Source organism: Mus musculus, chromosome 4 (assembly GCF_000001635.26).
Source record: "Mus musculus strain C57BL/6J chromosome 4, GRCm38.p6 C57BL/6J".
NCBI lineage: Eukaryota > Metazoa > Chordata > Mammalia > Rodentia > Muridae > Mus > Mus musculus.
In genome coordinates, this window is record NC_000070.6 from 107,426,413 (window position 1) to 107,450,023 (window position 23,611).

The 23,611-nt window shown below is 49.2% G+C and overlaps 2 protein-coding genes across 10 annotated transcripts in view; one reads left to right on the forward strand and one right to left on the reverse strand.

Annotated features, from left to right (window-relative positions):
* The first annotated feature begins 223 nt into the window (after positions 1-223).
* Glis1 (GLIS family zinc finger 1) overlaps positions 224-23,611 on the forward strand; it is a 208,426-nt gene continuing 185,038 nt past the window's right edge. For 2 of the 8 annotated variants that reach the window (XM_006502973.4, XM_030253436.1), the window contains exons 1-2: positions 8,169-8,282; positions 9,228-9,525. In XM_006502973.4, the coding sequence (XP_006503036.1) occupies positions 9,270-9,525 (256 nt within the window). In that variant the 5' untranslated portion in view covers positions 8,169-8,282; positions 9,228-9,269. Of the gene's footprint in view, positions 895-8,168; positions 8,283-8,306; positions 8,486-9,019; positions 9,068-9,227; positions 9,526-23,611 lie in introns of those variants that run through there. The other 6 variants (XM_017320135.2, XM_011240485.3, XM_006502972.3 and 3 more) reach the window with 6 other exon arrangements.
* On the reverse strand, positions 7,365-8,843 carry Gm46866 (predicted gene, 46866). Of its 2 annotated transcripts, none has more exons than XM_030253946.1 (2): positions 7,868-8,843; positions 7,365-7,669 (listed from the first exon to the last, which is right to left on the reverse strand). In XM_030253946.1, exon 1 carries the CDS (start codon positions 8,651-8,653, stop codon positions 8,021-8,023), a length of 633 nt encoding a protein of 210 aa, XP_030109806.1. In that variant the 5' UTR covers positions 8,654-8,843; the 3' UTR covers positions 7,365-7,669; positions 7,868-8,020. The 2 variants fall into 2 exon arrangements, with proteins under 2 accessions (XP_030109806.1, XP_030109805.1); XM_030253945.1 differs by having other exon boundaries at positions 7,835-8,843.

Here is a 23,611-nt window from a genome sequence, read left to right on the forward strand (position 1 = left end):
GGTCCCTCGGAATTTTTCAAGCTGTCAAAACTTACTGTCTCTGTTAGCAGCATTTGATGTGCATTTTGCATTGTCTTGTTCTGTTTTCCCTGTGAACACAGTGGCTTGCTGAAAACCAATTAAACGTTCTATAGCAAAGCAGCAGCAAGTAATGAGCAGGAGGAAGGAATCTGACTTGGTAGCCTGTTGGTTATGACATCTCTGCTTCTGCAAACCGCTATTAGGGATGAAGAATGCTCTGGCCCACCCAGCCCCTCTTCCCCTCTCCCCCGTGGTCCAGCGTGTCAAGTTTGCATTCTAAACCTCGCCCGCTTCCCAGACCTGTCTCCCATCTCTCCCATCATCCGGTGCCCAGTCCTGGCTCCTCTTTGGCCCTTTGCCTACTCTTCCCACACCCACTCCTGCCTCTTTCTCTTGCCGTTTTCTACACGACAGCTGGGGCTACTATTTTCAGAACAGATCTGACGGTGTCTGTCTCCAGCCTACAGTCCTGTGCCTGTAGGACCTGGCCGGTTCCCCTCCCTCAGTGTCATGTGGTGTCCTGCTGCCCTTACTCCCCATTCCACTCACACCTCTGCTGCCTGGAAGGGATCTGACATGTCCCTGAGCCTCAGGGCCTGTGGACACATTCTCTATGGAACTTGTGAGCTCCACAGCCTGAGATTTTTATCCTCGGAGGTTCTAGCTTAGCCTTCGCCTCTATGGGGCGAAGACAGTCCTTTGCCCTTTAGATGGGGTTTCCCTCTCTGTCTCATATCTCCTCAGCATGGAACATTTCTCCCTCAGGTCTTGTTGTGATTAGCCATCCATTTGTATGACTATCTGAATACCTGTGTGCACCATCAGTTGGAAACACTGTCTATCTCTGGAACCTAGAATGATGCTTGGAGCATGGTAAGTGTCCAGACAAGGCTTGTCAGCATTGGGTGTCCTCCTCCACTGCTCTTTACCTTATTTCTTGAGGCAGGCTTTCTCACTGAACCTGGAGCTCACTAATTAGCTGGACTGTTGTTGGCTATCAGGCTTCTTCTGGGTTCCTCCCCTCTCTCCCTCTCTGCCCTGGAATTGTAGGTGTGTGTCATGCCTGGCTTCATATGTGGGTTCTGGGGAGCAGAAGTCATATGCTTATAAAAGTGTGGCGAGCACTTTGCCCATTCTGTTCCCTAGGCCATGCAGGCTTCTTTTCTGAGAGTCCATGGGATTTTCTGTATAGATAATCATGCGTGTCATCTGTCAATAGAGACTTTATTTCTTTTTCCTATTCAACTTGAATTCTTACGTTTTTCTTGGCCTTGCTGTACTTGCTAGAGCTCCCAGGATGCTGCTGAAGAATGCCCGTTCCTGATCTTAGGGGAAAGTAGATCGTCTTTACACTCAGTGCAGTGTTCATGTGTGATAGTGGCTGTAGTTTTGGTGGGTTTTGTTGTTTGTTTTGTTGAGTCCTTTTTAATCAGAAAGTTCCCTCTAGTCCTAAACTAGTTCTTAGTCTCTTATCATGTATACATACCTTTTATCTAAAACATCCTTGGTAGCATTTTATAACTGTGACTAATAAAGAGATGTTACAGTTTTCTCTCCCTCCTCCGCTCCCTGTGTATGTGTGAGTGTGTGTATGTGTGTGTAGGTCAAAATATCAGAGTCTTACTCTATTACAGATTTTTCCCCTCTGTGTGTATGTGTGTGTACAGGCATGTGTATCAATGTCTTCCCCTGTTACAGTTCTCCTCATGTATGTGTGTCAGGTCACTATCAATGTCTTCCTCTGTTGCTCTTCATTTTGTCTTTTCCGACAAGGTAGCTCACTGGAGCTGAAGCTGGGACTTACTGATCGTCTACACTAGCTGGTCTGCAAACTGCTGCCTCCCTGCCCCTGGGGTTTCTCCGGTCTCAGCCTCCCTAGCTTTGAGATCACAGGCCCATGCTGCCATGCCCAGCTTGTCCTGGAACTCACTTTGTAGACCAGGCTGGCCTCGAACTCAGAAATCTGCCTGCCTCTGCCTCCTGAGTGCTGGGATTAAAGGCGTGCGCCACCACGCCTGACATCCGTATTTTACTTTTAAGAGCATCTTTGGTGTTGGGGAGATGGCTCAGTGGGCAAAGCGCGTGCTATGCAGGCTTGAGGACCTTGGTCCAAATACCCAGAGCCCATGAGAATTCCTGATGCAGCAGCAAAAGTGTGTGCCAGTGCTGCCTATGGGCAGAGACCATGCACACACACACATCTTCATTAGACTCCAGAATGGTGGCAGTGGGAAGTGCCTTATTAATATTAACCAGCTCTCATTCTCTGGCTTGTTTATATTTTCTGCATTTGCAGGACGTCTCTGGCAGCCCTGTGAGGTCAGATATTGCCACTTCTCTTTGGCAGGGGTAGCGTTCAGGAACTAGAGATGGGCTTGTTCCTGTCCCGTCTAGCTGGCTTCACAGTCACAGCCACTACAGAATCCTTGCTCTGGGCCATGTCTGGTAACTGTCCACAGTGTGGTTAGTAATAGAAGCCCTGACTTTGAACTCAGGCACGTTTTATTTTAGTTTTTTTAAATTACATTTTCTTTTAAAGATTTATTTATTTATTTATTTATTTATTTATTTATTTATTTATTTATTTAATGTATGTGAGTACACTGTCGCTGTCTTCAGGCACACCAGAAAAGAGCATTAGATCCCATTACAGATAGTTGTGAGCCACCATGTGGTTGCTGGAAATTGAACACAGGACCTCTGGAAGAGCAGTCAGTGCTCTTAACCACTGAGCCATCTCTCCAGCCCATGTTTTTGTTGTTGTTGTTTGTTTGTTTTTTTGTTTTTCAAGACAGGGTTTGTCTGTGTAGCCCTGGCTGTCCTGGAACTCACTCTGTAGACCAGGTTGGCCTCGAACTCAGAAATCCGCCTGCTTCTGCCTCCCAAGTGCTGGGATTAAAGGTGTACGCCACCACTGCCTGGCTTGTCTCTCTTTCCTTACAAGGGGAGGTTTGTTTGAAATAGGGTCTCTCCATGTAGCCCAAATTTAATCAGATTTCTGGTCTTTCTGTCCCAGCCTTCCATGAGCTGGGGTTCAAGGCCCATACCACCACACCTACCGCCACACACACACCTGCCGCCATACACACCTGCCACCACACACACCTGCCACCACACACACCTGCCACCACACACACCTGCTGCCATACACACCTGTCACCATAGTTTTGTTTCTTTTTTGGCAGAGTTTCACTCTTTTATTTTGCTTTTTTGTTTGTTTGTTTTGTTTTGCCCAGGCTAGCCTTGAACTCCAGAACTCAAACAGTTCTTTTGTCTCAGCCATGCCCAACGGCTCTCAGCTCATCTTTTCACTATCCTCTGATGCAGAAATGTTTTAATTGGGGACGAGTCCAGTTTATCTAATTTTTGATTCAGCTGCTTATGTTTTTATTTTTTATTTTTATTTATTTTTTTTAAAGATTTATTTTTATTCATTATATGTGAGTACACCGTAGCTGTCTTCAGACACTCCAGAAGAGGGAGTCAGATCTCATTATGGATGGTTGTGAGCCACCATGTGGTTGCTGGGATTTGAACTCTGGACCTTTGGAAGAGCAGTCGGGTGCTCTTACCCACTGAGCCAGCCCCTGCTTATGTTTTTAGAGTCACATAAAAAATGCATGGTTGATTTCAAAGTAAATGCTTATCCCTGTTTACTTCCGTCTAATGGTTTTCATTCAGGGTGCCAGTCCATCCTGAATTACCGTTTGTAGATGGTTTGAGAAAGGGTTCACTCTCTGCTATCCTGTTAGCCTCCGAAGAGGGTAGTCTTTCTCCAACGAGTGACTGTGGCACACTTGCTGAACATCAACTGGCCACAGAGTTGGTTACTCTGAACTATGTGTGAGATCCAGCATGGGGCAAACAGCAGGGGCAGAGAGGAGAGGCCGAGTAAGCAGGGAGCGTTCATCTCCCAGGACTCCAGGGCAAGGGGCTGTAGACAGACCTTTTGTCCATCATCTTCTGACTGTAAGCTTGTACTCCTGGGCAGTGCCACAGAGGGGATAACACAGCTCTTACCGGAAGGAGAAGCACTCACTAGAAACGCAGTCACGAGCGAAACAGTAGTCTGTCCTTAATAATCCAGCGTGTGGATTCTTCTAGTCTGAGGACCGACAGGCTGCAGACTACCTCAGCCTTTGCAGAGTTCTCACTCAGACTGTTAAGCAAAAGATGGCATGGGGAGTACTGAGAGTCAAGCAAAGGCTGGGAGTGTGTGCATGGAAAATAGAGTCCTAGGCGGGACACTTGAGAAAGCCTTGTAGGGGATACAGTTGAAGTGGACACTTATGACTTATAAGTAGAAATGCGTAACGTGGATAAGAGGGGAGAGTGTTAGCTTGGGAGAAAAAACCCAGAGCTACAGTGGCATCCATATACATTCTAGGCTCTAGATGGGAACTGTTCGAGTTAGGCAGGCCTAAGGCTTAAACAATATTCTGATTAAAGACCACTGAGATGGCTCAGTGGGTGAAGGTGACAGCTGAGAAGCCTGACGACCTCCACACGGTGGAGAGAGAGCTGAGTCCCACGGGCTGTCCTCTGACCTCCACATGCCATGGATCCTCAAATAAATACGATCCTCACGGGTAGGGAGATGACTGAGTGGAAAGATAGATACATTTTGTATGCAGGTCTAGTCTATGTTCTGAGTTCAACCCACAAGGCCACAACAACAACAAAACCAAAAAACCAAAACAAACCAGGGACTTTTAAGAATTGCCCTCTGACCTCCATACATATGCCATGCATGGCACATGTGCACCTGTGATCCTTGAGGGGCCTGGGCTAATCTCGGTTTGTTTTTTTTTTTTAAAGATTTATTTATTTATTATATGGAAGTACATTGTAGCTGTCTTCAGACACTCCAGAAGAGGGAGTCAGATCTCGTTACAGATGGTTGTGAGCCACCATGTGGTTGCTGGGATTTGAACTCTGGACCTTCGGAAGAGCAGTCGGGTGCTCTTACCCACTGAGCCATCTCACCAGCCCATAATCTCGGGGTTTTTGTTTAGGTATTTGACAAGGGTCATTTGCCTGGAGGGTGGCACGGTAGTAAAGGACAAGAGAAGGGAAGGAACGTGGTGTTTGCACTGGCACACTGTGTCTGGGCCTGGCATATGAACTCGGCTAGTGTGAAAAGTGTATTTACCTGGGTTGTATAAATCTTTCTCTAATGAAATGGGGGCCACACATAGAAAGCTTTAAGAATCTCTGGTCTTGGGCTGTAGAGAATGTCTCAGCAGTTAAGAGCACTGACTATTCTTCCGAAGGTCCTGAGTTCAAATCTCAGTAACCATATGGTGGCTCACAACCATCCATTAAAAAAAAAAAAATCTCTGGTCTAGTCTGCTGAAGTGAGTAGTTAGTTTTGGTTTGCCCCTGTCTTGTTCTTTTTTTTTTTTTTTTTTTTTTTTTTTTTTTAAAGATTTATTTATTTATTATATGTAAGTACACTGTAGCTGTCTTCAGACACACCAGAAGAGGGAGTCAGATCTCGTTACGGATGGTTGTGAGCCACCATGTGGTTGCTGGGATTTGAACTCTGGACCTTCGGAAGAGCAGTCAGGTGCTCTTACCCACTGAGCCATCTCACCAGCCCCGTCTTGTTCTTTCTGACTAAAACATTAATGAGTTTTAATGTCAAAACTATGAAGAAAAAATATACCCCTTATTCAGTTAACCCTTGTGGGAAGCTAAAGAGACTATATCTTGTATAGAAACTACTAACTTTGTTAGATTGTTAGAAAGTCCTAATGTGTAGGAAAGTATAAAAATTAAAAGTACAGCCGGGCAGTGGTGGGCGCACGCCTTTAGTTCCAGCACTTGGGAGGCAGAGGCAGTCGGATTTCTGAGTTCGCCAGCCTGGTCTACAGAGTGAGTTCCAGGATAGCCAGGACTACAAAGAGAAACCCTGACTTAGAAGAAGAAGAAGAAGAAGGAGAAGGAGAGGGAGAGGGAGAGGGAGAGGGAGAGGGAGAGGGAGAGGGAGAGGGAGAGGGAGAGGGAGAGGGAGAGGGAGAGGGAGAAGGAAGGAGAGGGAGAAGGAGAAGGAGAAGGAGAAGGAGAAGGAGAAGGAGAAGAAGAGGAAGAAGAAAAGAAAAAAATTTAAAGTACAGGCTTCTTGTGTCTTCTCGACCCCTTGTCACTGGAAACGGGTCCTTTTCCTTCCTTCTAGGAAAACTGCACAAGCATACCAGGCTTGCACATTCACAAAATCATCCTGCTGCACACAGTGTTGGAGAGGCCCATTGAATGGAGAGTTCAGGCAGCTTACTACTTTGCCTGGCTACCTGCTGTAGCAGACCTGTGAACACTCACAAGGTCCCTAGTAGCTTCAAACACAAGGGCTGGTCAAAGGTAGCAAAGCAGTGAAGAATAAGTAAATGAGTTTGTTGCTGTTGGGAAATTTGGAGAGCTTTTGCCTGCTTGTCCTGTTATTTAAGTGACTCATTTGGCAACTGTTTCCAGTCTGAACTAAATGTACAGTGCTGTGTGTGTGTGTGTGTGTGTGAGTGCGCACATGCCGGGGAGAGCAGAGCAGAGCAGAGCGCTCAGCTCCTGGCCTTACAGACGGGCATAATAGCAAAGCTAGACCTTCCAGCTTTCTTGCTTCTTTGACGCATGAGGCAGAAACTAAGTAGGGCTATTTGTCTAAAGCCACAGACCTGTTGGCCAGAGCCAGGGTCCACACTTTAGAATTGAGGGTGGGGTGGGAGGGGGAGGTTCAAGTTCTGGGCGGGCAGTTGGTCAGTTTCCTCCTTTCTACTCATATCCACTCTGCCCTAAAGTGACAGTCCTCAATGACAAGTCTCCAGAAAGAGGCAAGGCCTCTGAGATGCCCATAACAGCTCATCGCCTGCACAGGTCGGCTGACACCTGCTCTTGGTAATAATGGGAGGAAGACACTGGCGTGGGAGTCGGAAGCCTGCGCTGCCACACCCTACCTACCTTGTTGCTTCTGGCCATGAATGTGGGGGTGGTGTTAAGTAAAATGTCAAGGTACTTCCAATTCCTTCTGCTGTTTCTAAGTCTCCAAACAAATAAGGTATAGGAAATTAAATCTTTTTTTAAAAAACTTTTTTTTTTCTTCCGAGACAGGGTTTCTCTGTATAGCCCTGGCTGTCCTGGAACTCACTTTGTAGACCAGGCTGGCCTCGAACTCAGAAATCCGCCTGCTGGGATTAAAGGCGTGTGCCAGCATGCCTGGCAAATCTTAACTTTTTGTGACTGGAAAAAAAAAATCTTTGTTTTGTTAAGATGCTGGGAAACTGCTTGGGTTGTCTTCCTGTGTGGAACCCCAGTCTGTGAACCAGGCCGGTTGCAGAAACACACTTCCACAGTTTAAGACTAAGGTCCTCTATTCTCAAACATTTTGTGCATAGTGGGAGATGTTGACAGCATGCAGAGACATTTTGGGGCTACCCTAGATCCTTCAGTAGACCCCAGAAAATCGGTCAGAGACATGAACGAACACCCCATTTTGCACGCTTCAGGGATGGGGGCTGACCCATTGCTTCTAGTCACTATGAAGCCTCATCAAGGGCTCTTCCTACAGTTGAGACCCTGCTGCCTGGAGCGCGGAGGACATGGCAAGGAATGGGTACAGGAGAACGCGGAGCTCCTCTCTCGTCTGGATGAACCCTTTCTAGAAAACAACACGAAAGTAAAGTGAGAAAGTGGGCTGAGGCCTGGGTTCAGATGACAAAGGCCAGCTTTGCTATGACTTGCAGTGAAATCTGTGCCACTTGAAGTGAGCTGGTTAGAGTCTGCAAAACCAAAACAACTTGTCAAGCACTTCTGTATTTGTTACCTCCGCTTAGCAGGTACCGCCATTCCCATTTACCCGGGAGAAAACGCGACCCGGGGAGGAGCAGAATCCCGCCGGGGAGCAGAGGAAGCCGGGTTGTGCTGGCTCTGCCTTCGGCTGGCCTCCTCCTCTGGCAGCCGCAGAGTCCGGCGGCGTCCCGGCAGCCGGCGTGCAGGGCTCCGGCCGCTGTCAAAACCTCAGCCTGGGCGCGCGCCGCCCCGCCCAGGCCCCCAGGCGAGCGGCACGCCCTCGAGCCGCCATTGGCTTGGTCCGGCAGCCCCCAAGAGTCGCGGCCCGAGCGGCTGTGGGCAGCAGCGGGCCGCCCCGCCCCCGGGGTGTCGCCCCGTAGGACGCGGCGGCCGTGGCGGTGGCGGCGGCGGCTGCGGGGGCTGCGGCGCCAGAGGAGGCGCGCCGTGCTGTGTGCCCCGCGAGCCGCTGCGCCCGCGGCGAGGTGAGAAGGGGCGCGGCCGGCGCCGGGGACCCAGTGGCGTCCGAATCCGGGAGCTCTGGGGTGGCGCGGGGCTCGCCGAGGGGCGAGGCGAATTTGGGGGCCCTGAGGCCTCGCTCTCGCGGGAATGATGCTGGAAATGATGCTGAGGCTCCGGCGTGAGACTTGCGGCTGCCGGCGGAGCGGAGTGTGAGCCGGTGAATGGGGTGTGTGGCATGGCTGGTCTCGGAGGGCGCATCGACGGGTCGCGAGTGTGCGTGCGAGCCGGCGTGCGTGGGCGACTCTGGCTGTGCGGGCTCCCGGGCGCCGGGGCTCCTGGATTTACGGCTCTCGAGTGCGCTTTGTGGGCTCGCGCAGTGGGCGTGCGCGCTCATCCTCAGCCCGGTGTCTGGCTAGTGGCGGGGCTCGCGGAAATTCTGCGTCTGCACCCGGCGGCGGTGCGTGTTCAGTGCCTGGGCTCTGCTCAGCCCGCCCCGGGGCACCTAGAGGTGCGCAGCCAGGGACCCATCTGAGTCTTTCCCTGCTCCCCTGTGACCCTGCTCTGGGAGTCAGGCTGCTGCCCTCTCCCTGTCCCTTTAGGGAATTCCGGACAGGAACTCCCATCCCATCCTAGTTTACTGCCCTCTCCCTGTCCCTTTAGGGAACTCCCATCCTATCCTTGGTCTTAGTTTTGCCATTCGTCTGAAGAGGGCTGACCCTGGGTGGAAGCGGATTAGGGTGGGAGGGCGCAGGGGATTCTCCGGAACGTGCGGGCCTAGGGCGACGGCAGCGAAAGCGGGACGACCACGGTGCGCGGGGTCAGGTGGCTCAGGGAATGGGGTCGGTGTGGTGACGCTAACTTTTTTTTTTTTTTTGAGATCAGGACTAAATAGAACGTGACTGCCCAAACTGTGATCTAGGGATGGAGTTTCCCGCTTTCTAAAGCTCGGTGCTTTCTTCCCTCCGCAGGAGCCTGGCGCGACCCCCAGCCGTGCGCCCCGCCCCGGCGCCATGCATTGCGAGGTGGCCGAGGCACTTTCGGACAAGAGGCCAAAGGAGGCCCCTGGTGCTCCTGGCCAGGGCCGCGGGCCTGTCAGCCTGGGAGCGCACATGGCCTTCAGGATTGCTGTGAGTGGTGGCGGCTGCGGGGACGGGAACCCGCTAGACCTGCTGCCTCGGCTACCGGTGCCACCACCACGTGCCCACGATCTCCTTCGGCCCCGGAGCCCTCGAGACTATGGTGTGTCCAAGACCGGCAGCGGGAAGGGTGAGTTCCACCGCACCAGTGTGCTGACCGCGGGCATGCTGAGGTCAGGTCTGTGGTACCGGTGTCTCTGCCACCGGCTCTGTAGGGATTCTAGAACTTCATGGAACTTCCTTAAGAGTTCCTTAATGTCTCAGTATCTCTGTAGTTGATTGGGACTCGCCTGTCAGTCTGAACTGATGCCTGGAAGCATCCAATTTAAACCAAATAGGCATGTTTGAGAAGGAGATGTGTATGTAGAAAGCTTACATTACATAATTTTGCTTCTATATGTTTCTGATGAAAGTCGTGTGAAATGTCAAAATTTTATTGTACATTAGTATCTAGTAATTTTTTCTAAGCAACGGAAGGCATATTTTGAACTATCACAGTCTCTCTAAGAAAGGAAGGAAGGAAGAAAGAAAGAAAAGACAAAACCAAATGGAGGATTTTAGTAGGACCTCTTCCTTAGGAACCTCAGTTTTCTCATCGGTCAAATTAGGAACTTATTATGCCAAATGATTTTTCTGACTCCTGACTTAAGTTCTTTTGAGCCTGTAATCTGGGTTGGGTCAAGTGTTGACTTAGAAGTGACTTTTCTGTGCTTGGTGAAGCCAAGGCAGGCCCAGAACCCGCTATGGGCAAATTCAGGGACAGGTGCTGGTAGACTCCTGAAGATATTCACCCAATCATAGTTAATTATTACCGACATGTTATTTATAGGTTTCATGTTAACAGATAATTAACCAGACATTAGAGATTGTTAAGGGATGTGCCGATCTGCCCGACCTGCCCTTTCGTTCCCCATTAGCCGAACCAGCAACTTTGGGGTTTGATCTCATCAGCTGCAGTACCTTTTTGGAATGAAAGCCAGTGTTTTGTAGTTGTAGACACCGCCAGCTCAGCACCTTAATCCAGCTTGCTTGCAGTTGCCAGCCTGGTTGGAAGACATAACTGTAGAGAGGTTTCTCTTCGGCTTTGTAGGAGAGAGGCGCTTCTTGTCTGCAGTCTCTTCTTGAATGTATTGAGTATTTTTGCTGGGATGCATATTTGAGGGAGAGAGAGAGCGAGCGAGCGAGCAGGAGGTTAGTAATGTTGGCTGCAGAGAGCTCCTCCGCTCCTGCGTTCCTTAAACAGTCCTTTCTCACAGTCATACCCATCTGCAGATCAAGGCTGCACCATCCTAGTGATGGTTGTCCCTCACATAAGTCTGTCTCCTTATCATTGGGAGCATTTCATTTGATACTTTGTATATTCCCTGTCTCTGTCCTTCTCAGCCTCAGTATGTTTTGTCCGCCCATTGACCCTATATAAAAGATCTTCACGTCAGGATGTCAGGGCTCCCTTTGGAAAGGACAGGGAAGGTAATCGATGGAAGAAGGAGATCCTTTCTTGGTACCTGAAGCTGGTCTTTCTGGTGACGGCCTCCCAGTGGCTTCTGAGTTGGTTTTCTTCACAGCTGTGAGGCTGTTGGGGGTGGAGTAGATGGCGCCCATTTGCAAGGTGAGAAAACTGAGAGGTCGCATCTGAGATCTGGAGCTCTGGCACAACTCGGGTTAGAGAGAGAGAGGGAAATCAGTCAGAGTCAGGCAAGGACGTCTGCGGGAAGAGCAGTTTTCTCCCAGTCTTCTCAGGCTGCCTTCTTAGAAACGTCATGGGTGAGAGGACACCTTCTCCGAGGCCTCCTCCCACCCAGAGAGTCCCCGGCTTCCCGGGCCTTTAAGAGTGTGTGCAGTCCAGCCCATCCACTCAGGCTTATTAGAAACAGACCAGGAGAGATGCCGACTGAAGCATATTTATTGTTGGAGCTGGAAAGATAAGACATCTAACTGCACTGGGTGGGACAGTTATTTCTCCCCTCTGAGCTCAGGCCTCCTCCTTCAGACTGACTTAGACTGAGATAGCCATGTGTTTGATGACCTCAGCCTCTGGATTCTCATTTGCATGGAGACGGTGATGATGCCCATCACAGGGCCCATAAAATGAGGTGGTGAGGATGCTATATAAACGGAGAAGGTCGCTTTTGTTAATACTTGCAGAGCACCGTGATAGCAACAAGCGGGATCGAAGCATAAGAAAGATTTAAAAATATTAAATGTGAAGGACTCTAATTCTGGTGCACTGGCTAGGAGAGGCCAAGAGGTGCTGTGCCTTGGGTCTTCGGTGGCCTCTGTTAGCCAGTGAATGGAGAGAAGACACCCATGCCTGGTGTGGAGTGAGGGTTTAAATGGTACATGCCTTCTGCCTTGAATTGACCTTAAGCACAGGAAGGGACTGAACTAATGAATATTTCCAGGTCTGCACTGGGAGGGACTAGGCATGGGGTGACATCATGGACTAACGTCGTCATCAGTCGTGATAAGAATCACTATCTGTTTATGACCAAGTCCCATTTATCCAGATTCCAAACAGCTGACAGGGCCAAATTGCCAAACCCTGCATTTTTAAAATTATTATTAAACACCTGACAGTCTTTTGTTAGTCCAGACAAGGAAAGAAGGAAATAGCTTGGCTTTCCTGGGCGGACAGCTTTATGGTCATGGCTGGTGGTGCTTACCCTGCCCAGGCCTTCACAGTGTTCAGAATGGATGTGTGTACATTTCCTTCATCTGTCTTTGCCTACCTCGTGGGCTCTTCCCAGGATGAGGTGGAATGTGTGTATTGGCCGGGCAGACACTGGCTCTCAGGAAACTGACTCCTTTTTATAGATTAGTGGTCGGAGGTTATAGGGTTTGTTCAAAGCTATGGGCAGTGACTGGAAGTTCCCGAGGCCTCTAGCCTCCAGATCTTTATGGTTCCGAAACTTGTACCATCTCCATGTGTTGCTTGAGTATGAGACCTGGCATTCATAAGTTGGGCCCTTCGAACATCCCCAGAGAACTGAACTGCATTTGTTTCTGGTATGTCTCTTGTCTTAAATGTTTGGAAACTGGTAATCGTCTCTCTGCCATGTCTAGAAGGCTTTGTAGTTTACCAGATGATTCCATCTGTCCAAACCAGTTCATGATGTTACTGTTTAACTCACAGCAAGTCAGTGGGCCTGGGCCCTTTCTACCACGCACCGTACACGACAAGCCGAAAGGGGAGGTTGACAATCGTCGAGGATGTGAACTCTGCCATTAGCAAAAAACAGTCCCCATAACATGGCTGTAAATTTCCAAAAGTAGTCAGTCTTGTAGCTTAAAAAGAAAACAAAAGAAAAGAGAAGAAAAAGAAAAAGAGAAGCCAGCCAGCTAGCAAGCAAGCAGTTGTAGGCTGTGTGCCTGATGTCGGGCTGCTGGTGTGGGCAAGACCTGATGGTTTCAGTGTGCTATCTGGGTGAGGTTGTTTCATCACAGCAGGAAGCTACTGCCATGTCCTGAGGGGGTCAGGAGAGGCTGGCACATCTGTAATAGAAAGGTAGAAGTGATTTCTAAAGCGTTTCCCCCCTCTGGGTCTGGTGGGCAATTTGCTTGCATTTCATCCATTTTAAAGTGCTGGTCCTGGGATCCGGAAATAATCAGATCCAAATTTTTTCAGTGCTTGAGGTTTCAAATAAGGGGGAGAAAAACCTGCTGGCCAAATGTCAGGCTCCCCGAGACAAAGAGAAACAAGTACCGTGGGGCACACAAGCGCGATAGGAACGCATCTGCAGTCACAAGAGTTACGGACCCAGCAGATCTCCTATAGCAGGAGAGGTAGCGGAAATGTTATTCCCAAAGATTCCCTTCAAATTTCGTGCAGCTAGAATTTCTTTCCCCTCTCTGCCTTCTCTGGAAGTCAACACTCGGTCGGCAGTCTGGAAAGGGAGCCATCGCTTAGGACTGTGCCTAGCTGGCCCGGGGGTCTCAGGATCCCCTTGGCTGCGTGACAGTGTGACAGGGTGTGTTGCTCATCTCCTGTGTTTCTCGTTTGCGTGAGAAGTAAAGTGAGCCCTCACGCTTATTTTTAATGTGTGTTAAAATCCCATTATGGACATAAGTGCGTGAATCATTTGAAAGCTATATTCTTATGTTCTTTCCTCTGAAGGTTGCATAATTATCATTTTCTTCGGTTTTATTTCATGGAGTTTGGCTAGCATCCTAGAGGAGAAGAGAAACTCAAGTTTGGAATAGGGGTTTCAGTCCTTTTTTGGTTGGGATTAGAAAGAAAAAACAACAAACAAGTAAACTTTATTTGGAAGTCGATCATCAGTAAGAGAATTTTCTCAGAAAATTTGAAGCTGATACAGGGGTACCCTCCCCCTTGCCCCCCCCCCACATACACACACCAAATAAATGATTACCTGTGGTTTGCTAATATTTTTATCCCCCGAGACTAGATTTTAATTGCAATTAATTTGGGCCTAAAGAATAGGTAGGGGCTAGTTTATTTCAGTGTGTAAAAGCACAAACTGTCCAGTTTAAGAAGAAATCAAGCAAACTGCAGTGGGGCTTTGAGAAGTTTGAGTCGCACAAAAAGCACAAACTGTAATTCTAGGCCAAGAAACAACCCCCTCCCCGCCCCAGGCTCGTGAGGTATCTTTACTGTCCCCCCAGTGCTCGTGATCCCAGCCGTTGGAAACGGAGGACTTGTTTATCAACAGCCGCTGCCCAAATTAATAGTTTACAATGAAAAAAAAAAAAAAAGCCTTCGTCTGTCCGGCATTGGAAGCAAAGTCCGGGCTCGGACAGCTGAGTTACTGAGTAAGGAGATCAGGAGAGGGGCTGTGCTGTGGCTGCTTTGGTCTCCCAAAGCCTTATTTACAAGAAACCGAAAGAAAACAGAGGCTGCTGCTGTGCTGGGTGGGGGTGGAAAGAGCGCAGCCCTAACCCAGGGGTCTCACGGTTTCCAGCCACTGCATGCATCTGTTTTCTTCTTTCCTGTCTTCCCCCTTAAACTCAAAAGCATTGTCCTTTGGAAGGTTCCGGCAGAGTGAGAGGATTGTGTTAGTGTTACAAGCTGTGCTTTTAAAGCTAGCGTTTTTTGAGTCAGATGTGTGGAGAGGAGTCCTCAGCTTGTGAACTGAAGGACGCGTTTCCTGTAGGGCCTGAGTTTGATTGGCGACTATGGTTGAACTGCCTAGAGCATACCCGTGCACCATAGTACAGCTTTGATGCACAGGGGTTGGGCTTTTTGCCTTGAGCCTCAGTTTCCCCTCTGTAGAATGGGAGCAGTTTGATTGGATGATCCATATCCCTTTTCTGCTCTGGATCCACATTACCTAAGCTGAGAGAGTTGGGAGGGTCCCAAGCGTCCAGCAAGTCTGTATTTATCTTTGTGCCAGGCTGGGGCTCTGACTGTTCCTTCGAAGTCCTGACTGTTGGAGGTGAATACGGAAGGAAAAGCGAAAGGGAGACCCACTAACCGTTATTGAGCACCTACTGTGTGTGCCAGGTCAGACATGGCATAGCTGTGTGAGTATATTTAATCACACCTGGCATCCCTGTGTGGAGAGTAAAGAAGCGGTCTCTAAGTTCTGCAGAATGGAGGGGTGCGCTAGGAAGTAGGACAGTGACTTGTCCAAGGTTGGGCAGGCAGTGAGCAGTGAGCCTGGCATTTGTGCCATGTTGTCTGAAAGCAAGGCCAGTATTTACCCATAAAGTGGGTCAGCTTTTATAACACTTGTGTCTATGGTTGGCTGAGGACCCCAGTGTCCCCCTTACTGAGTCTCAGCTATCATGCCAAAGTGGGAGACCGCTTGGTTACACATTACTCCCCATTCCCTGCCCCCCACTGCAACACTGAGAGGAGATGGGTTCCCTGTGTGATTTGTGTCCTCAGGAAGCTGGGGTCTTGTGAGGGCTCTTAGGCTGACCATGGAGGCCCCCTTCTCTGAAGCAGGAGCAAAACCCCACCCTCCCGCCCCACCCAGAGTTATTGCAGGTTACACCCTTGGCTGAGGCCATCTCCTGGTATGGAAGACTTCCTCACAGAGGCCAGTGGCTCAGGGATCTATGAAATAGTGATTTTGTTTTTAGCACCTGGTAAGATAAAGGTAGGCTTGTCACTGTGGGCACACCGGGGACCTATTGTCACTGTGGGCACACCGGGGACCTAACTGATCTGAGAATTTGTTTTAGAAGTGGATCCATCCTTTATGTCAAGAGATGAGCTGGTCATAAGAAGCCCAGAGGTCTCCTTCCAGGCTGATCTGGCCTTGTCCCATGTACCCAGAAGACTCTTAACGTTTGTACATTCTGAAGGAGTCACACTTAATTCTGGGAACCGGACTGCAGGAGCCTTCCTGGCCCCCGTGTTGACACTGGTTTTGAAAGGGACCGTGTGAAGCAGCATCAGAGATGTGGCCTGGGTTCTTCCCATTTGGGTCTTTCTAGCCACCACGTTACGTTTTTCTTAGACTCAGTTGCTTTTGTTTTTAAATAACAGGCTTGCAGGAAAATAGAGCTTTAGAAAGAAACCAAGGACCATGAGGCTGGCTTGAAAAAGACAGATCCCATTTGCTGTTTTAAGCTCTCGGGAGGGCTGGGATTGGGTTTACTTTGGACCGCTGCTGGACCATATGAATTACTGCTCTGAGCACTGGGTATTTAATACCTAGTAGAAGTTTGTATAAGAGCTGATGATGTATTTTGCCGACTTTTCCAACCCTGTAAATAAATTACACGTGCCGGCAGAGGCTGCCAGGATCCACTGTGTCAATTGAAGCTTAATTTTTATCCCAAACCACTTAATACGTCTGTCCTAGTGAGCGGAGTAAGCTACAGCAGCGGTGGCTCGTCCCCAGATGAAGGGACCAGCGTGGAGCTGGCGTCTGTGGGTTGGAGATTTTGCCATAGTTGTTGGTGATTAGGTGTTGTCCCTCACCCCCACCCCCACCCTGCTCTCCTCAAGGCAGACAATGATAATATGAATTTAAAAGTATTATAAAACGAAACTGGGTGGCTTCCACTCCGGAAGCCTGGCTCGCCTCCCTCTTCTAGAGGAAAGGGCTGAAATCGTGTCTTTCTATCTTAGCCCCGCTGAGCGTTTTATATCTCATTTGAGCGCAAAGACCAGGTAATACCACTGGCATCTCCACTGCGAAACAAAATAGGGGTTCTAATTTGGACGGACTATTAAATATTTCATGCTTCAACCAAACTCAATTCTTTTTTTCCTATAATAAGTTTAAATATTAATTCTCTGGAATGTCAGATGCCTAAAGCGAGGCACTTACTGATCCGCAGTTTCAAGTGTCTCGAGGAAGGGTTATGAAACAAGATATTTCACTGGGAGGGATGAGCGGCGTGTTTCAGAGATATCTGAGTTCAAGGCAGCAGTCTTCTGATTTACTTTTTAGAGGGAAAAGGTCATAAAATGAGTTGCTTTATGTGCTGACGGATTAAGTGGCTTAGGCTGAAATAACAGCAGGGACTTTACTGGCTTCCCCTGTTATATTTTAACAATGCTTTTTGGGGGAGGGGGCGGGTCATTTCCCCGCCTGCTTGTCTCCTCCTCTCCGGGCCCCCCCTCAGCCAGATGGCTTTAATTCCAACCAAATCCCATGCTGAGGCCAAATGATTGATCAAACAGTCATTTGTACTTACGTAGCGCTTTGTGAGAATATGTCCGCGCTGCAGCTTCTCCTGGGGCAGGCTCTTCGTGGGGCCTTCAGAGGGGTGCTTGGAGGGGTGGGGGTTCAGGGGTGAATGGAAAGCCGACATCCTGGACCGTGAATCCTCAGAACCGCTTTTTAAAAACTTTTCTAATAGTGCCAGGCCTAGGCAGCAGGGGTATCCTAAGTTTCCTAGGCGCAGGACCGTGCTTGCAGTTAGCCAGCGAGTGCCTGCTGATGGAAGGGCTGCCCGATGCGCTCTAGGTGTCTCCTAATTTTAAGCACTCTTATTAAGTTGGTTGGTGTTTTCCAGGAACAGCCACATAGGCACACGTCTGGGTAGGCACAGACTGTCTTGTGGTGCTTTAGCGATCTTGACCCGGCAGCTAGTGGGAGCCTTGCTAACCAGCTCAGGCACCGTCTCGAGCTAGTTTCTTGTCTGTACAGACGTTCTTATGTGCTCCTAGGCAGCTTTCCTCTGCTCTTCTTTTCTTATAAACTACAAACTCTGTTTTAAACTTGTTTGTATTTATTTCACATGCATTGGTATTTTTGCCTGCATGTGTACCTATCTGTGTGAGGGTGTTAGAACCCTTAGAGCTGGAGCTACAAATGGCTGTGATCTGCTATGTAGGCACTGGGTATTGAATCCAGGTCCCCTGGAAAAGGAGCCAGTGTTCTTAGCCACTGAGCTAACTCCTGCCAAGCGGTACACCAAAAGGCTTTCCACACTGAGCCATCTCTCCAGCCCCCCACAAACTTCTTTTTATTTATCATTGTATATCCTTAAATCATTTGGGGGAACAGGGGAGAAAACAGAGTTTTAAGATACTCACTTGTGTCCAGCCCTAAGTCTGACCTGAAGTGTTGTGAAGTGTGTGAGGTATCGGTTGAGGATGTGGGTGTGGAGCATGGTATGGAACAGGCTACCAGGTTCACACTGTGGCTTGGTGGCCTCAACACCCTTAGCCATAAACTGGGGGTAATGATAGTTAAACTTTCATCAGGCTGTGATGAGGGGTGAGGGCTAACATAAGTGCATGAAACCAGACTGGCTCCCAGTGAGTGCTCATTAATAGCCCTGGTTGTTGTCACTGCAGCTTCTGTGCTGCTGTAAATGGCATGGGGACCTCTGGGAAGAGCTTTACTCCCTTTTTGTCTACCATGCTGACCCGACCTAATCTTTCCTACCAGCTTAAGAGCCACCTCACTCTAGAAGTCTCTCTCTCCCGTCTTCTTTCTGCCTAGAACTGTTCATACTCTGTGGCAGTTACTACGTAGGTGAATTTGAGGACAGGGATGGAGTGTCATTGTCTCTTTTGTCACAGAAGCCCAAGCACAGACATGATTCAGGATGGGTGACCAAGAAATTGGGAAATGGTGACCCACTTGCTGCCCTCAAGGAGCCTTGAGCTGTGAGGGAGAATGTTTGATGCTCCTGTTTTCTGTCTCCAAGGATGGACACACAAAGGCTCTCTGTAAGAAAGATTTATTTTATCATTGATTCATGAATATGTGTATGTGAGTGTCGTGCCTTAGGAGGTCAGAAGAGGGCACCAGATCCCCTGAAGCAGGAGTTAGAGGAGGCTGTGACCTGCTATGTAGGTGCTGGGAACTGAACTCTAGTCCTCTGGAAGAACAGCCAGGGATCTTAACTAACCACTGAACCATTTTCCCAATCCCCAGCAAATGTGTAGTGCTCCCGTGAGGTGCTCCACACTGCTGTGCTCAACCATTTATTCCACTCTGTCTTTATTGGCGCAACTAAGAGGCTAACTGGGTTTGAATTCCAGCTACAGCAGAGTCTGGTTTGCTGGTATCTTGATTTTACAGAGGGGTGAGGAATGGTCAGGAAAAGCTGTCTTTTGTTGAGTTGGGTGTGTGTGGCATCAACTCAACTTGTCACAAGTCCTGGTTGTGAGTGGGTCCAGAGGTGCCAACCCCCACCCCTCCCATCCCCCGGTCTAATTGGCTGGGACTTGCTGTCTGGCTCCATCATCCTGCTGAACTTCTTGCTTCTTCCTTTCAAGTTTAAGGCACTCAATGCTCAGCCAGCCCCTCACAGGCCTGTGCAGCCTGCCTCTGTGGTCCTGTCAGGCTGGCATTTGTTCATTCCTGCTGAGAGCAAGCATCCTTGAAGCCATCGGTTTTCTCCATTTGCCTCTCGGAGAGTCGGGTGCCATCATCCCCATTCTACAGAGTGGGCAGCAGGCCTCAAGGGGCAAGTGACCTGAAGCGGTGGAGCGGTGGCTGCCATCTAACTTTCCTTTCTTCTACTCCTTCAGCCACAGCCTGATTCATTCATCATCTTTGAGTAACTTCCTCCTTTCAGCTGGGGTTAACCTGGACCTCCTTCATGTCCTAATCGGTCTTTGGTTCTTCCCTCCCAGGAAGAGGACATCTTGTAGAGCTCCTGGCTTTCTTTCCCAGGGTGCTCCTGACTCGATGGTGGGGTTGGTTCAGAGGATGGTGGTCATTTCCTCTCCAGTGAAGGGGTGTTTCCTGGGGAGTTCCTACGCAGATTTTCAGGGCCACATCTAGAGTGGTTTTGAGCTTCTAAGCTTTACTCGTTCATTGAATATCCACTGTTCAGATATCAGATCTAGCCCTGGACACAGTGGTGGACTAACAGAGCTCATAGCCTGGCAGGCAGGTGAACGGTGGATGAGGAGCTCACACGGGATCCCAGGCCTCCTGTGTGCACTCTCACCAGGGTCTCTCTCCTAAGCAGACTCTCCCGTTCTGCAGCTGCTATCAGCTGATGACCTCAGCCTTGACTTATTCAGTATGAAGTGGACATATGTGCTGGCTTTCCTAGGTGCAGTGGGATCAGGGTTCAAGAGATCAGTAGGGAAACGGGGCTTAGACCTTAGAGGGAGTTTTCCTGAAGACAACTTGGAACTTGAATCTGCAGAATAGCTCTCTGCAGGATGCTGGAGGTGGAGCCCACCTTGGACAGTCTATCCTGGATAGGGACTGTCCTTGCCTTTCTCCTGTAACTTCTCACTAGTTCCTGCTGTGTGAGCTGCTTTCAGAGGCTCTTGTTGCCATGCAACAAGGATACAGAAGAGCTGTTTGCCAGGGTGCTAGCCACTGTTTGATTTTGGCCAAGTGTGCGCTGTGACCTCTGGAGACCCTCCTCCTCACACCCAGCATTTTCAGCACTCCAGAGCCATCGTTACTGTGTGGGCACTGCCAGCCACTCCCGTCACTCCCTTAAAAAAATGGATTCTCTAATTGAATGTCATGAGTATCCCGTGAAGTACATTTATTCCTCCTTAAGAATAGTTACGGCCATGAATTCATTACACAGAGTTAACAACTCAATCTTTGAATTGTTGTAACTGCATTGCATGTACTCAGTAGGCACTGGGCGAGTGGCTACACCATGGATTGCCGAGTGAGCATGCTCTCATGGTTGCAGACAGTTCTGCTGGGCAGCACCGGGGTTGGGTTCTTGAGTTTTCTATCTCTTGTCTGCTTCCTGATGCCCTCTCCTACTTATGGTTTGCTTAGTGCCCTTGGCCTCTACTTTGGGGAACATTTCGGGGACATGCCAACTTAAGGGTGAGCAGCAGACTGGTTGCCAGGCCAGGCTCCTGTTGGGGTCACAGACGTGAGCCCTAGGGTCCGCCTGCTCTGCTCTCAGAGTCCACGGAACTAAAGTGAGGGGAGATCTGACCTGGCTTCCTGGAGAGGTGATGCTGAGTGGGCAGGTCCCGGTGGGTGGGAAGCAGCCCAGAGGATATGCTCATCTCTGCAAGCCTGTCCCCAGGTCAGGAACATGCACAGGGTGTGCTGGTCTCCACAGCCTGTCCCCAAGCCGAGAACGTGCACAGGGAGACCTGTGCAGCACCTAGCGGCGATGGGATCTGGTTTTATCCTTATTGTTTCCTGACTTCTACAAGTTACTTGGCCTTACTCCTAATCCTTATTTGGGAGGTGACTGGCCCTTTGAAGATAATTTAATTCATTAATCTTTATTTTTCTGCTCGTTTAAGTAATGCAGACAGTTTGGAAGCTGTAGAAAGAGATTAAATCATTCTTGGCTTATAATCACACTCCCTGCAAAGCCTATTGCTTACGGTTTGGTATATTTCTTTTCAGTTTTGTTCATATCTAATACATATTAATATGTATTATATTTGAGTTATATATCCTGAATATAGCCTTAAGCACTTATTTGTAAAGTTAACATTCTAACACAATCATTTCCGTGAGATTAAAATTCTTGGTAAACACCCAAAAACGTATTAAATTTCATTGGCTAGGTTATTTTCAATAGGTCACACATTAAAATGGTTTCAAATTCAGAAGACGCCTTTTAGTCCTTAGGGGTCCCAGGTCTCCTTTTTTCTTCACCTGTGTCTGATACCTTGTCGTCAAACTAGAGATGCTTGAGTTTGCCTAGCCTCTCAGAGATACTTTCTGTGTATGAAAACACACATGCATACGTGAGTTACGTATGCACAGCTGTTCACATCGCATGCTAGTAGAGAGGACGAAGCTGGAGTGCATGTCTTCCTGCACAGTCTTCACCTGAGTCGCTGGTATCTTCTCTGGGTGGGGTCTGCAGGGAGGCTGCTAGGCTACTGGGTAGTAACCCTGAGTAGATGGGACCCCTGGACGTTGCATCAGTTTTCACAGGCAGACAGTGCCTTCTCAGAGAACACATTGCCTGCATCCTCGCCTGGGCATCCAGCCCCCTTCCCTGATTTGAAGGTGAACCCGACAGCTGGCTATCTCTCTGATTTCGAGTGTGGTGGAGCCTGCATTGAGTGTTGGCTCATAGTTCCCGTCTCTCCTGCCGAATATTTCTCTCTCTAATTGCGCTTGCCCAACACACCTGGGGCTCTGAGTTCGAGCCCCAGTACCACCAAAATAAATCAATAAATAAGCCTGCTGACATTAAGCCTGGTCTTTAGGTTGCTCACGTCTTTGTGAGCCTGCTGTGTAAAGGAGTTCTTTGTGATGCTTTGAAATGCATTAAAAAAATCCTTTTTATAGTTGGATTGCCCAGATTTTCCATTTTCATCGGTCTGTTCTTTGCCACTCACCGGGTCCCTTTGTTTGCTGTTATTGCTATTTGCGGTAACTTGTTGTATTAATGTTTTAAAATAAAGATTTTATTTTTAGAAAAGGAATGCCAAAACATAGCCTTTAAAATAAGCCAAAGTGATAAAGAGAAGCTAGGTCTGCCAGCCACCCCCCAGAGAGGCAGCCTCCAGCCAGGGTGTCAGTGAGGTCTACCTCCAGGGGGCACCAGTTCTGCAAGCTTGTGTGACATGGTGGCTCCGCTTTGGATCCACTTAGTTATTTTCTAACATTTTCTTTCATACCTATCAGCTATAGTAGTAAAACTATCAACAGCGAGCCCTCCCGTAGTGATTCAGGGTATCCCACACACCATTCCTTTAATCCCGCCAGCAGTCCAGGGAGGTGTGTCTCTTTTTAGTCTGTGTATTTCACTAACCTGCAGGTGAAGTAACAGACCAGAGAGGGAAAGGCATCTTGTCCAGGGTTACAGGGCTGGCAACGGGTGCAGGGATGGTCTCTCTAACACAGAGTTGCCTGGAATGTTGTCCTCACTGCTCAAGTCCTGCCACAGCAGATGGCCGTTTAGTTCTCTTAAACCCAGTCGTCCAGCTGCACGGTCTTTACCTCCTCCCCGTTCTTGAGGCCCTGTGGTTGAACCAGTGTGCAAGTGTGACGAGAGGTTGTCTCTTTGGGTCTGTGATGACCCTAAGACAGCAGGCATGATGGGGGTGCTGGCTGCTATGTCCTGAAGCAGGACTCTGCTTTGAGAGTCTTGCTCAGCATGCACCCCAGAGGGGAGGAAGAGAGAGATGGAAGAGCCCAAGGAGGGGGTTTTCTCTGAAGAGCCGGGGTGTGTCTTTCTACTCATGCCAAGTGGCAGACGGGATTACCTCTTCACGAAGCTTAAGAGACCACACAGGGAACATGGCACGGCCAGAGGAACCGAGTGACAGGTGGTGGATTCATGAGTGACAGCAATGAGAAGGCAAGGCTCTGGTTGGGGCCACTGCCTGCTACCAAAGTGAGGAGATGACCTCTAGAGGTCCTTGTCAAGCCCACCTTGCCCCAAGTGTTTCTTGCCAGGCAGAAGAGGCGGAAGTGTCTCCTAGGACACCGAAGGGTAGTAGCTGTCTGCTGACCCCGGAACCCACAGAAGTGCCTTAGCGGCAGAGTGGATGCCGTCTCCTGTCTCGGAGACGACTCTGTCTGCTGCCCAGTGGACAGTCAGGGACCTGGAACAGTCCGTTCCCTGCCCGGCCTCATGGGAGGAAGATGGCTGTAAGTGGAGTTTGGAGTTGAGATTATTAATCTGGACGGGACATCTTAATTGCTAAACCGGAGGCCGTTCTTAGGACTGAAAGTCCTTGGGACTGAAAGATGTTCTGAGATCTGAGAGTGACCTGGAGTGTCCAGGGAACTCCCAAACTCTCGCAGCTACAGGGTAGGGAACAGGGTGAGTCTTCAGATGGAATGTAGAGAAGGAGTGGTGGGGAGGGGTGGGTGGGACAGTGACAGTGCCTCTTGAGCCTTCCTTCTCATTGGGACATGGTGACCAAG